Source organism: Cibotium barometz, chromosome 18 (assembly GCF_041138505.1).
Source record: "Cibotium barometz isolate CiBa-2024 chromosome 18, ASM4113850v1, whole genome shotgun sequence".
NCBI lineage: Eukaryota > Viridiplantae > Streptophyta > Polypodiopsida > Cyatheales > Cibotiaceae > Cibotium > Cibotium barometz.
The window spans coordinates 7,977,460-7,992,281 of NC_141063.1; the positions used below are offsets into that span (position 1 = coordinate 7,977,460).

General features: G+C 46.1%; 2 protein-coding genes across 2 annotated transcripts in view; both read right to left on the reverse strand.

The window, feature by feature from the left end:
* The window catches only part of HCAR (coenzyme F420 hydrogenase family / dehydrogenase, beta subunit family), a 173,616-nt gene that overhangs the window by 69,521 nt on the left and 89,273 nt on the right, over positions 1–14,822 (reverse strand). The window lies entirely within an intron of this gene.
* LOC147628873 (uncharacterized) lies at positions 10,646–11,606 on the reverse strand. Its single transcript, XM_086812423.1, has 2 exons — positions 11,100–11,606; positions 10,646–10,654 (listed from the first exon to the last, which is right to left on the reverse strand). Exons 1-2 carry the CDS (start codon positions 11,595–11,597, stop codon positions 10,646–10,648), a joined length of 507 nt encoding a protein of 168 aa, XP_086668549.1. The 5' UTR covers positions 11,598–11,606.

Genomic DNA, 14,822 nt, shown 5'->3' on the forward strand with positions numbered 1-14,822 from the left:
GGTGCCGCTGCTTGGTCGACTTCGTCAGGGCCTGCTATGGGCTATGAGATGGAGCACGGCAGTCAGGCCATCAGATTTATTAGGGGCCAGCCTCGCCTGGTTCCGGCACCGGATTTCTCATCCGCCTGCTGGACACAGGAGAGGGATTTACGATGGGAGCTCCTCAGCAGCCTCACCATCTGGTTCACCTGGAGGGCCCGGTGCTTTACGGCCTTTGAGGGGAGATTAGAGCCACCAGCAGAGACTGTTCGGGGGATTTGGCAGGAGTTGATCCACACCCTGCGAGGACAGTACGACCGCATCCGGGGAGACTCGGATGAGGCGATCTTACGGCGCCAGGCCTTTCACACCACTTGGCGCTGCGGCCCGTTCTACACCCTACACACGGGATCCCCCCGTTGGCACTACAGGCCACCTGTTTGGCTCTTCCCCCCCCCCTATTGTATGATTTAGCCGCTCAGTTCTTTAGACTGATGCTTGTATTTTGCAGCACCTAGGGAGAGTCTCCCGGGCTGCCATGATGTATTCACTGCTCTTCTCTCTGTTAGGAGCAGGAGAGATCTCTTTTGTAGTCCTACGGGCGTTTTTTACATAACTAATGAAAGGATCTTTTCTCGGAAAAAAAAAAGATATGGGCCGAGAGTACTTAACCTGAGGACAGGACATGCCAACTTTGCCATACAGAGGCTAAGACAGAGGCTCATTATATATGCAGATGCCCAGTATACTATGAGATCAAGGGGAGGTTCCACTGCCTCTTCCGAGAGGGATTTGGACCACTCTCTAGGATCATGGATTTTCCAAACCAGAGATGCATGAGGCTCTTTCTTCTGGAGCTCCGCAGACACAGGGAATCCCTACTGCGGCCCAAATCAGCTGCACTCGCCCGAGGACCAGCACCAAGAGCTCTCACTGACTTCTTCCAGACTAGAGCCCCAAGAGCAGATCCACCCACTCCCCCCAACCTCCAAGTTGATGCAAGAGCTTGACATTAGACAGAACCACCGAGCTATGTAGAGCCCAACGCCCCCGACATAATAGCCGCCCCCCACATTCACATCACCTCAAGAGGATCAGAGTCATCATTTCCCACCGCCGCAGGACTTTCTCCTGCCCTATCAACCTCACTACATTGGGTACCATGTTGCAGCACCCTATGCGAGATATTCTTGGCTAATGCAAGAGCTTGAGGCTCTTTGTTTTTTTTTCACAGATATTTTCTTTTAGTTTTACTTTCAGTACCATGATGATGTATTCCATGGACATGATGTAACATTTTCGTCTCATAGGTCATTTTGGCCTTTTGAAGATGTTAATACAACTTTCTTTCTTTCTTCTTTCTTTCTCTCTGCCATCCATCCATGTCTATGCTCCCACCCACCATCGCTTGATCTCTCAATCTCTCCTCTTTCCACTCTCCCACCTCGTGGGCATTGCACCATGTTTTCCTACATGGTATTAGAGCTAGGCTGAATCCATCGCCATGCTTCTCGCCATTCACACCTGCATTTTTAGGCTGTAATTTATGGTTTCTGCATTTTTTAGGTTGTTTCATTTTTTAAGGCTTCCTTACAATCTCTTTTCAGCCCTGAAGGTAGTTTTTTCTTTTCATGATAATCATCAGCTGTGTTTTTCAGCGATAAAACGCCTCCTCTTCTCAGCCATGAAACCCGCCATCTTTGTGTTGCTTTTGTTTCCCTCATATAGCAGCCCATGTTTCAGCCCTGAAAACTGCCACATATGATCCTTTTCTTTCATTCTGTAACCAGGGCGGCGTAGATGGACTTCGTAGCTCTTGACACCAACTTGGCTGGGACGATGAGCAAGTTGTAATGTTAACTAATAGTAAGATCTCTCTCTCAGAAATTTTTTAAAAAAAAGGCTTGCTGCTTAACCATGACCAAAAAGGCTTGCTGCTTAACCATGACATACAGCAAGGACACAAGGTGCACAAACGGGTGCTTAAGTCAATATTGCTGGATGCATCAATGACGTCTCTCAGCTATATGGTGACTTTGACATAAAAGAGGGTATAATCTAATCCTCCTTTACAGAAATCAGAATCAAATACCCCAACGGGATTTCGAATTGAATAAGATTAAGTATAGTGAAAATAGATCGTATGAGAAAAATATTATGTGCAATCCATGACTCAACCTTGAGTATGTTTGATGTGATAGAAAGTTTGCTGCTTAACCATGACATACAGCAAGGGCAAGGTAATTGTTTGATCTTTGTTGCTAAGACAGCCACATGGGCTACATGCCCTGCCTCTTTAATGGAGCTATTCCCATGGGATCTTGAGAAGTCAGCATTGATGCCTATTTCTAGGCATATGTGTTCTGCATCGAATTTTACTTCTTCATCGATGAACACATCTACCTACGGGTTTCCTTCATTGGCCCGGGTGCCCAATGCTTGGAAACAACGACGCGAAAGGATCTTCATGTTTACCTATAGATTTTGGGATGCCAATGAGTCTTCCACATGTTCCATGCATACAAGAAGCTCTAGTGTGTGATTTTGGGTACTTTCATTGCGAAAAGCATCTTGCTTTTGGGGCTGTTTTTCAATGATTTAGGGCTGGACAGCAAGGTTCTTCGCAACAAATAAGTGTTTTATATTTGCTATTGGGTGCCAGAGGTGAAATCTTGGTGTCTCGTGCATAAGCAGTGGTTTAGTAGGAGTTGGTCTTGAACAGTTTCATCATGGAAAGCATCTTATTTTTCGGGATTTCTTGAAGACAGGACTTTCTTCTACCACAAACTTCCATCCAGGGTTGACATACTCACACACGAGGCGGGGTTTGTCCTATACAACCTTGTGCTAAGAGGGTAACGCCTATAAGGACAAATTTTCTTGTTTGCTTTTGTCTACATCTTCTTGTACTGGTAGAATTAGGTGCAAACCAGTGGTGAATTAGTATTTGAAGTAGACTCTTTTTGCTAATAGATATTACCTTAAGAGAGGGGAGAGAGGGGGGGGGGGGGGGGGGAGGGGGGTTTTGTGGGGGGCATCTTTTTGCCCCCTAGTGTTGTGTACTGTGCATAGGATTCTCTTTATTTTGTTCTTGGTGGTGGTGACTCGTGAGTCATTATTGCTTAATCTTGTTTATGAGCAGTTAATTCCATGGACAGCGCTTCCCCTCTGTTACCCAACAAGTATAAGAGGTATGTACATCTGGTATAGGCGTTGGTACAGTAGGTGCAAGAGGCAGTAGAACCAATACAATTCAGCATACAACAGGTATACATGTGTGTTACGTACCTAGTACTAATCCTTGGGATTAGTCACCTAATCCGGGAAGGTTAGGGAAGGGGAGCCTTGGGATTAGAAGGAAGCAGGCTAATACGGGTGGCTAAGGCTATTATTAATAAGTCCATGTGAACCGGCTATTTATAACAGTTTGGTTATTTATATCAGCAGTAAGCACTATATAAGTGAAACATGGGTTATAACCTCAAGATTGGTCAAAGTTCAACCAAGACTCCGGCTACATGTGTGGCAGACCATAGATCGGCATGCCAAAGGACTGACATGGATCTATGAGAGTCAGACATTAGCCCCTAGCTCGGGGGTGGTTCGAAGCATAGAACCTACGGTTGCAAGGTGAGCTAGTGTTTTGCATTTAGGAGATTCGTGTGGTCGTAACAGTGTGGTACAGCAGGTCCTAGGATTGGTGCAGCCCAATTAGCAAATACAACAGCCAGTACAAGAGGTAAAATAGCTGCAACAACAAGAACAAGTGCTGGAGCAATCGGTACAGGTGCTCTGGCAGCAAGTACAGGTAGTACAACGGTAGGTGCATAGTCACAAAAAAACAGGTTTCGTCATTTTGAAACCTACGAATCGTTTCAAAGCGAAAGTTTCTAAATACCTTGAAACCCCTTGGCCAAGGAGGTTTCCAGTTTTAAAAAATCCAGATTTTTTTTAACTTTTTGTTCCTTGAGTACATCCTTCTTTAGTAGCACATAAGTGCCCATGGGCCCTCTCCTCCTCCTCCTTTTCCTCTCCTTTCTTCCTCTCTTCTTCTCCTTCATCCCTTCTTCCACTTCCTCCCCTTCTTTTTCTTAGTCTTCTCTTCCTCCTCTTCTTTTATACGCTTTCCACATACTTTGCACGGAGTCAACCATGGACTTTGATGATCTCTAACATGTGTCGAAACTTTAAAGTTGATTATTTTGGTAAGTGGAAGCTCACTCCTTGGGAGATTTTGGTAGGTCACGTGACTAGCAAAATTGTTGCATGCCCTTATTCTACTCAACTGATTAAAGATTGGCAAAAGATTCTACAATATCAGAGACGGGAAATTCTCTACGATAAGAAAGTCTACATTGGAGTCAACCACTTGATTGTCCACTTGCTCTCCGTTCTCCAAGAAAGATGTCATCACCAATGAAGGAAAACTAATATCTTTTCCAGAAGCACAACAACGTTGGCATTTGGGCATGCATTACGGACCAGCTTGGACACTAATTAGAGAGCAAGTACATCCATTTGGTGAGTTATTGGATGACCCTATCGAAGGGCGGCTTGAAGATTGGACTTTGCAAAGAATGGAACATGGACCATTCCGTAAAGTCCCTTTATCACAGCTCACGGCTCTTGGACTGTATCAATTGATTCTCCCAGAACCATGGTTTTCTGATTATGCTAATCATCTTTGGGAAATCCATCAAACCACAAAATGGTGGAAGCAAAATTTTGCATAAGATAGGGAACAACAATTTACCTCTGAAGCAAAAAGTTTTCATGTGGAGATGTATTACTAGAGCATATTCCCCATTGGAGAATTTGTGGAGAACACCTATATTGCGTTTGCTAAATGCCCTTCTTGTCAGCATCAGAAAGAAATAGTGCCGCATTTATTTCGGTATTGTTGAGACATTAGATCTTTTTCGTGAAGACTTTCTGGTTTACTTGTGATAAGATTTCCTGGGGTCACTTTTTCCAGTAACTTTTGGATGTTTGGAAAGTCTACATAATGAATGGATAAATATGCTCTCTTTATTGCCTTGTTGCGATTTTGGGCAATATGGAATATATGGATTTCCCGCAATCAAATGGTTCCATTCGTCAAAGATTGACAAGTATTTCTACTTCAATCAATCTTTACAACAATCTTGGCATAATAGCTATCAGCTACAATAGATTAATCAAGCTCAGTTTAAATTGTTTTTTCATTGTTCCTGGATGTATATCATAGTGAAGATTCCCCTTTCAGGGCTCCACTCTATACATTAACAAAGATGATGTTTTTACAAAAAAAAAAAAACGTTTGTGTGTGTGTGTGTGTGTGTGTGTGTGTGTGTGTGTGTAATATTTTGAAACATGCGGTTTTTTTAGTGACGGACAAAACCTTTCAAAAAAGAACCTTCAAAATCTCGGAACGTTTCTTGTGACTATGAGTAGGTACATGTGGTTCAACAACTATAGGTAGCAACCCTGCTTTCCATAAATAATAGGCATGCAGATGGCAAAGTAGAAGAAGGTGGCAAAGCTTAGAAACTCAATGCTTTTTAAATGCTAATCAACCTTTGGCTAAGGTTTAGGCAAAATTAACATGTTTGCAACCTTCATGAGAAAGTTAGCATCTGGATTATTTATATACCTTCGTAAGGTCAAAAGAATCTAAACTTACAAATTGAGAGATTTGAGAAAGAAATAATAGTGAAGAAGGACAAAGACAAAAACAAAGCACTTGAAAGATCAAAACCTAGCTACTAAGGAGAGGAAATCAAAAGATAATATCAAACAAAGACTTTTAATTAAGACATTAACAAAAAACAAAAAACAAAAAACAAAACAAAACAAAGAAAAAAAAACCAAAAACAAGAAACAAGAAAACAAAAAAACAAAACAAAACAATTACATGAATGAAAGAAACTTTAAAAAATAAAAAATAAAAAAAGCACACACACAAAAGCATACACACACTTCTTCTTAATAAGAACTTAATCCTTTTGAGCTAAGATACTAAACAACAACACAACTAGCAAAACAGAGAACTGTAAACTCTAGACCTAAAGCACGTAAGAGCCAAAATAGCATCTGGATTATTATCCAAAACTAACGCCCACATTGAATTCTTGCTATTACATGTCTTGGGCACCCAAATTTGAGATACCCCGCCAAATGAGTGTGAATCTCATTACTCACGAGGTGCCCATCATATAAAAAAGGTGAATTCATATAAAAGACGAGGTGCCCATCTAATAAAATGTCCATCCTTTTGGCCTTCGTTCATGCAACAATCTTGCCCCAAGTGTTGGGGCTTGCTAGGAGTGTGTTTCCCACGCAAGCAATTCCTCCTACATAACTCACATCTTGTTCCGGGCATTTTTACCAAGTTCCCAGCGCCATGGTTCTTGTATTGAATAAACCTCCTGTACTTTTTGGGTCCTTTGGGCATCATGGAGTTCGCTAAAGCTTGCCCAAGTGTAGAAATAATGGGAAATGTCCAAGAGGTTGGTAATAGTGCCCACCTCCCCTGGCCATGCTGCTCTATGGCACTAGAGTATATTTCAGATCTGAAGCTGGCAAGAAGATGGTCTGGTTCTCTGAGAATGGGGGCGTTAGGCTCTTTGGAGGAACTGGCCCCTCTCTCTCTCATGACATCTTGCATGCAAGGTAGGTGGCAACATGTCTCAGGTCAAGGATACATTGTCGCAATGAACTCGGGTGTACCACCATGATTCTGGGAAATATCCATGCTTCCACTTGCTGTGACCATGCTGCTCTATGGCACTCGGGTATATCTCGAATTTGAAGCTGGAAGGAAGATGGTTTAGTTCTCTGAGAGTGGGGGCATCACACTCTTTCCAGGAACTACCCCCTCTCTCATGATACCTCACATGCAAGGTAGGAGCAACATGTAATGTCCATGATCAGTCTGCGCTTTTGGGGGGGGAGAGAGAGAGAGAGAGAGAGAGAGAGAGAGAGAGAGAGAGAGAGAGAGAAATGAAGTGTTATATTAATGTCTTCAAAAGGCCAAAGTGACCTATGAGACCAAAGTTACAACCATGTGACATCTGATACACTGTCTCGAAAAGAAAAGAAAGAACTGAAGGTAAGTATCTAGCCCTACAATACATCAGTAGGGAGCATCCGGAAGCAGCAACTAGGGAGAGTGGGAAGCTAATGCTACTAATCAAAATGGGGTACATGAGTACATGGATACATGAATACATGAATATGGGGGAGTACAAAAGTGACAGTGAGTACAACAGTATATGGCTGGAGTGGTAATCATCCCAGGAGCTCTACCATGGGTCTTTGCCCGATGGCCTGGATATCTGCCATAGTGAGATGCCTGGTCGGATGAGCCCGATGCCTCGCAATGATGCTCTAAATCCTCCGGTGTAGGCACCGTCTCCGATGTGAGGATCCGCGAACCCTCCGGCGTCTGGATCTGCCCAACTGGATAGCTCTCTCAACTAGAGTCCCACGGGGTGCCCACTGGTGGGCTGTCGGTTGTGTGTCCTCCCGGGTAGTCCCTCTAAAGAAGTCACTAATCTGTCTGTGTGTGGACTCCCTGCCAGTCGGGCGTCTGCTCCTGATAATGGACTCTCTCAGCCTGCGGATCTCCAGGAGATAAAAACCCAAGCATCGCTGATCACAATAGTCCATGACTCTAGCCAGTGGTCCAAATCCCTCTCTGAAAAGGCAATGGTAGCGCCCTCGAATCTCATAATATGCTGTGCAGCCGACAGATGTAGTGCTCCTCCATCTCTGGCTCTATCCAACAAATCTGACAAATCCTGTCCCCTTGAGGTATGCCTATAAATCTGCCTGTCTCTATCTCTAACTGATGTGGAGAGGTGCGGATCTGCCCAATGGCGCACCTCAATCCATGAGACAGATGGGTACCCATGTAGCTCGGTCTAAGTATAAAGCCATCCTCAGTGGTGCGGAGAAGATGGTCTCTATAGAAAGCCATCTTCATTCCCAACTCCTGTGAGGGCTCTAGCCATGTCCTCCTAGTGTCCAACTGAATGAGGTCGTGTCTGATGACTACTAATCTCAGAATGTATCAAGGTGAGAGAGGGTGCCTCCAGAGAGTACTAGAAGGGTGGAAGTCTGTCTAAACTGAACCCATTGAGCTGAAACCAGGATGCTATCTGCGCATACCAACATGAAGTGTCTCCCTCCATGGCTAGCTGATGAGAGGACTCTAAAGCAAGTCGTGCATACCGGTGTCGGGGAAGCTCCCAAGTGCTATGAATGAAGGACACTGATCTGGCAAGAGCCTCAACTACGATGGGTGGTGCTCCCATCTCGGCTCTGATAATCTCATGGGGTACCGAGGCCTTAGTCCGAATCATCCTAGAGATCATGGACACAAGTGGTCTCTCCATCGATCTCCATCCATCGTATGTGCGTCCTGATCGACCGTGACGATCTAGGCTAGGCCCCCAGATCTGTACTCCATATAGCATAGCCGATGTGACCAGTGTGTCAAAAAGCCACAGCTTAGTGAGTGGCTCCTAAAACTGTACCTGTGAGCACATCCTCTCTAGACCTCCTAGTGCTGCATATCCTCTAGTCAATCTAGCCTCTGCTGCCCCCCTCATGGAAAATGTGGGCCCAGTGAACACCACTCCAAGATATGTGTATGAGTCAACATACTCCACTGTCTCCTGCCCATATGTGAAAATAGACGCTGATCTCCAGACCCACTGAGCTGTAGTATTAAACACCATAACCTTGGTCTTACCAAGGTTAACTAAGAGCCCACTGTCCTGTGCATGAGCATGTAAAGTATCCAAGTGCCTTTGCATACCCTGTGGTGAGTCTGCTATAAGCACAATATCATCAGCATATAAGAGCAAAGGTATCCAAGTGCCAGCCAACTGGGCTCCTCTGTCCCCTCGTGTCCCAATATAATCAGAGATCTCATCAATGTATAGTCCAAATAGAGTCGGAGAGAGCAGGCAGCCCTGTTTCACCCCTATAGTGGAGTGTACTGGCTAGGAGAGACCCTCTGAAGTCCGCACCTGCCCAACTACTGTCTCATAAAGTGCCATAATACCCCAAATGAGCTCACATGGAACCCCCAAGTCTTGCAACCTGCGCATCAGTCTAGCTCTGGGCACTGTGTCAAAGGCCTTGCGGAAATCCACAAAGCCACAGTAGATCATCCTCCCATGTGCTCTGCCCTCCTCAATGATAGCCCTGAGGGTAAGGATATGATCCACAGTAGAGAATCTCCTCCTGAAGAAACCGGCATGTCCCTGAGCTCGGACCCCTTGTCTCTTTGCCCATCTGCTCAACTCCTGCTCAAGAATAGAGGCATATAGCTTGGCGAGCGAGTGACCAATCATAATGGTGCGGTAGTTAGTCGGCAGGCTCGGATCTCTAGACTTGAGTACCGGCACAATTGTGGAAGTACTCCAAGTCCCAGGAAACCCCTCACACGTGGCTCTATTAAACATGAGAGCTAGCAAGTCTGCAATCATATCTCTCGCATGTATGAAATGCTCGGCTACAATGCCCTCATGATCCAGTGCCCTCCCTGTATGCAATCTCTTGATGGCCCTCCTCACCATCTCTGCCGTGAAGAAGGTAGAAGTGGGTGGACAAGGCTCTGGAGGGTTCGTAGTGGTGGCTGCTCTAGTATTGTGTAGAGGGAGGTTGCATACTCGGCCCATGTATCTGGAGAGGTGATGGCCGGAAGCGGGGGGTGCTCTCTAAGCAATCTCCAGGCCTCCCCAGAATCCTGACTCAAAAACAGCTGATACATGTCTCTCTCCAGCCGAGCTAAGAGGCATCAGAAGATGATGCGTGACTGTCTATATGTAGTAACACCTGTGGCCACCTCTCTCTGTAGCCAGGCTTTGACACTCATCATCATACCAACTATTCTGGGGCATGCTCCCAGAAGGTGGTTGTACTGTGGGCTGCGTGTGTGGGAAGGCCGTCGCTGCAGCTGTATGTAAAGCCTCTGTCAAGATCTGTGTGAGCTCTGCTAATGGCCTCTGTGGATCCTCTGCACTCAACAAGCTGTAGATCTCTGCAGTGTATACTCCATCAGTCTCTCTACAGAAGGTATATCTCCGGTGATAGGAGGATTGCCCAACCTGGCGGGTACTGTAGTGGAAATCCACCGTAAAGGAGATAAGTGCATGATCCACCGTAACTCCGTTGGGCTTGGGGCCAATCGCAAAATCCTGGATACTCAGGATGAAGGTTGGTGAGGCTAAAACATAATCCACTGTGCTGGCCCCATGTCTATGTGGAAAGCAAGTAAAGCCACTGGCAAGTGGATACCTCTCTAGGCCATTTAAAATGGCCAGCCCATGTGCAATCCCCATCTCCAAGAGGTATCTCCCATACTCAGTACACTCCACCTCATCCTGTGATCTTCGGGTCAAACACATCTCCTCCACACATCTCTCTCTCAACATCTCCTCCGAAGTGTCAAAGGAGGAGGTCTGTACTGAGCCATTCGAGCAATAAAGTCCCCAAGTATGATAACATCCTCCCTCCATGGAGAACTCCCATATGTCCTCATCTAGAATCGTATATGGAGATTGCCCCTTGGGCGCTGCATAAACTGGTTGAGTACCAATAAGAAAATTCCCACAAGACTTACCTGACCATCATCCCCAATGATAAAATTATCACGAGTTAGCCCTAAAGTAGTCTACAGACTCTAAACAAGGAAGCAGATGATAAATCACAGCCATATAGTGCTAGAATATACAATTCCTCCTATTTTCTCCGGTTGGTGGCCCACAGGGGGCTTTCAGTGGGGAGCTGGTTGTGGGCAGATAGGGTAGGAGGGTCTGTGTTAGCTGTGCCAAGAGACAGAGGAGACACCAAAGTACTGCCTTTGGGGTTGTACACGTGCCTAGGAAGTATGGAGTTGGTCTCTCGGGATGTTGGCTCGTGCAGTGTGCTGGGTGGAAAGTAACATATAGCAATTTATAGGGGTCTACCCTCATCTGCCCTCACTTTGACCCACATGTACCTCGCGCTCTCATCACGGTGCATAACATGGATGAGTGGCTGAAGCTCCTAAGAAATCCTTCTTGGCCTCCAAGGTGGGAAAGCGTAAAATGAGAGCTCTCTCCTCCATTCTTGTCTTTCTTGCCCACTCTCCAAGCCCCCGTGTGTGTAGGCCTTGAAATGCCCATGCGTGTGTATAAATCTTTGGCTTCCTCCTCTACATTGTCACCGTCCTTAGGACCCGAGATCCGCACATGAAGTTCCCTTGTCTTTCTTCTTTGTTCCTCCTCAATGGTTAGGTTGATAATTTTCGAGGTAGATGTGCTTTCGGCCTCCTTGTTCTTACCTTTCTTGACCACTTCTATCCATTTTTCCGCTTCATCTACTTGCTTTTGCGTCTTCGTGAGCACCTCCACCCACGAGGAGGTCTCCCGGGCCTTCTTTTCTTCTCCCTCTTTAAGTGTTCTCACTTGGGCCTTGATGGTGTTCAGCTCCTCCATCATGGCGGGCTGAATTTCACCTTCCTCGAGCTTATGTTGAGCACGTGCTTCTTCTATCTCCTTCTTGAGATTTGCGATCTCTGCATCTTGGGCTGCTTTCCGCGCTTCAAGCTTCTTGACTTTGTCAAGAAGGCTCCGGTTGACCATATTAATTGCATTGTCCGTCTCTTTCTTGTGTTGTTGGATGTAGAGAGAGAAACGAAATGAAATGATATACTAACGTCTTGAGAAGGCCAAAATGACCTATGAGACCAAAAAGGTTACAACAATTGGTGGATCTGATACAATGTCTGTGTAAGAAAAGCTAAAAACAACTAAACAACTAACTGAAACTGAAACAACTATGAGGAAAAGTACGGTACTAGGTGCTCCTAATGGATAACATCTGGGAGGAAAACTCCAGCAACAAAGGTAAGCATCACACACGTCACTATCCAAAGATGTCTCATCGGTCGATGGCGGATATCCTCAATGTCCTCCATGGTGAGTACTCTGACTGGACGTCTCCCATGCCGTGCTAGTATGGTCCTGATACTCTGTTGTAGTCTCCGCCGGTGTCGAGATGGGCCTCTCATCTTGGGGCACCTGGACCGCCCCAGCTCTATAGCCCGATCAATCAGTGTACCTCTGGTGCGGCTATACTCTGGGGCTAGCTGCAATGCCTGCTGGCCTGACTGCTCAATCTGCTCAATCTCTAGTCGAAAGAAGTCTATAATCTGCCTCTGTAGGTGTCTCTCCCTCTCTGATCCCCTCCCTCTCAAGAGACCCTCTCTATGTCTACAAAGCTCCAGCAAGTATAATCCGAGGCATCTCTGATCTTGGTATCTCATGACTCTAGAAAGTGATCCTGGTATTTCATGACTCTAAACAGGCAGTGAAAACGGCCTCGTATCTCATAATATACTGGACAGTGACATATGTAATGTAACTCTGTCTCTGGCTACATCTGGCACAGCTGACAAATCCTGGCCTCAGCTGGTACTCCTCTCAATCTGCCAGTCTCAATCTCTAGCTGGTGTGAGGATGTGCGCATCTAACCAATAGAACACCGTACCCCATGAGAAAGATGAGTATCCATGTAGCTGGGTCTAATCACAAACCCATCCTGCGTGAGCTGGAGAAGATGATCTCTATAGAAAGCCATCTTTGGACCAAGCTCGTGTGTCGGCTGTATCCATGTCCTCCTAGTGTCCAGCTGAATCAAGTCATGCTTGATAAGTCTGGTAATCTCTGCCCGTGTGAGAGAGAGGGAGGGTGCATCCAGGGAGTACTGAAATGGAGGTAGCCTGTCCATACTAAAGCATGCAGCTGGAACCAAGCTGTCATCTGTGCATACCAACACGATCCGTCTCCTTGTGATGCCAACTATCGTGAAGACTCCAGTGCTAAGCGAGCATATCTGTCTCTAGGGAGAGCCCAAGTGCTATGTATAAAGGAGACTAATCGAGTGAGTGCCTCTACTACCAATGGGGAGGCAACCATCTCTGCACGGATAATATCATGTGGTAAGGAGGCCTTGGTCCTAATCATGCGGGAAATCATGGAAACCAAGGGCCTCTCCATACGTCTCCATCCATCAGTGCTACCAGCTCAACTGTGGTGATCCACTGAGGGTCCCCATATCTCCACTCCATACAGCATGGCTGAAGTGACCAAAGTGTCAAAGAGCCAGAGCTTTGTTCGAGGTTCCTAAAACTGAACCTGTGAACACATCCTTTCTAGTCTTCTCAATGCTGCATAAGCTTTGGTCAATCTGGTCTCCGCTGCTCTCCTCAAGGAAAATAGTGGGCCACTAAAAACCACACCAAGGTAAGTATATGCATCTGTATACTCCACTGTCTCCTAACCATATGTAAAGGTGGGTACTGACCTCCTAACCCACTATGCTGTGGTGTTACACACCATCACCTTGGTTTTACCAAGGTTAACAGACAATCCACTGTCCTGTGCAAACGTGTGCAATGCATCCAAATGACGCTGCATCCCCTCTGGAGAATCTGAGATCAGCACAATATCATCAGCATACAATAACAGCGGAATCCATGTCCCTGCTAGCTGTGCTCCTCTGTCACCCTCCCGCTCTACATAGTCTGAAACCTCATCCACGTACATCCCAAATAAGGTGGGAGAAAGGGGGCAGCCCTGTTTCACCCCAATAGTGGAGTGAACCATCTCAGATATACCCTGAGTGGTACGTACCTACCCCACGACTGTCCTGTAGAAAGCCATGATTCCCCAAATCAGCTCTGTGGGCACTCCCATCTCCTGTAGTCTGCGCATCAGTCTGGCTCTCGGTACTGTGTCAAAAGCTTTGTGGAAATCCACAAAGCAACAATAAATCCTCTTGCCATGTAATCTGCCCTCCTCAATAATAGCTCTGAGTGTCAAGATATGGTCAAGAGTGGAGAAACCTCTCCTAAACCCTGCCTGCCCTGATGCACGTATGCCCTCTCTCTCTGCCCATCTACTCAACTCCTGCTCAAGAATAGATGCATATAATCTAGCCAATGTGTGACCAATCATGATGGTACGATAATTCCCAGGAAGCATGGGATGCCTTGACTTGAAGATAGGCACAATCGTGGACATATTCCAAGTCTCAGGAAAACCCTCACACATGGCTTGGTTAAACATCATAGCAATAAGCTCTGCAAGCATATCTCTGGCATGAATAAAGTGTTCTGCTACCAAACCATCATGATCATATGCTCTCCCAGTCCTCATCCTGTCAATAGCTTTCCTTACCATCTCAGCAGTAAAGAAAGCACATGTCTCTGGGCATGGCTCGATGGGTCTAGCAGGGGCGGCTATCATGCTGCTGTGTACAGGGATGCTGCATACTCACCCCAAATCTCTGTGGAGGTAATGGCTGGTGATGGTGAATGCTCATGGAATAGTCTCCATGCCTCGCCTGAGTCCTGACTCATAAATAACTGATACAAATCCCTCTCTAACTGAGCAAGATAAGCCCTCTTCTTCCGTCGCACTAGGTGCCGGAAGGTAATCCGTGACTGTCTGTGAGTGGTAACACCCATGAGCACCTCTCTCTGTAATCTGATCCTCATCTCTCTGCACTCCTCATCATACCAACTGTTCTGGGGCATGTTCCCAGATCGTCTCCGTGTAGGCTAACTATGGGGATATGCCTCTGATGCTGCAGCATGAAGCGTCTCTATCAATATCTGAGTGAGCTCATCTAATGGCCGTCCCGGCTCCTCGGCACATCAGCATCTGTATATCTCATCCATGTACACGATGTCAGTCTCCCTCGTAAAGGTGTAACGAGTGTGTGTGGAGACCTGTCCCAATGGAGCGGTGCTGAACTGAAATGTGAGAGTGAAGGACAAGATAGCATGATCCACTACTATTCCA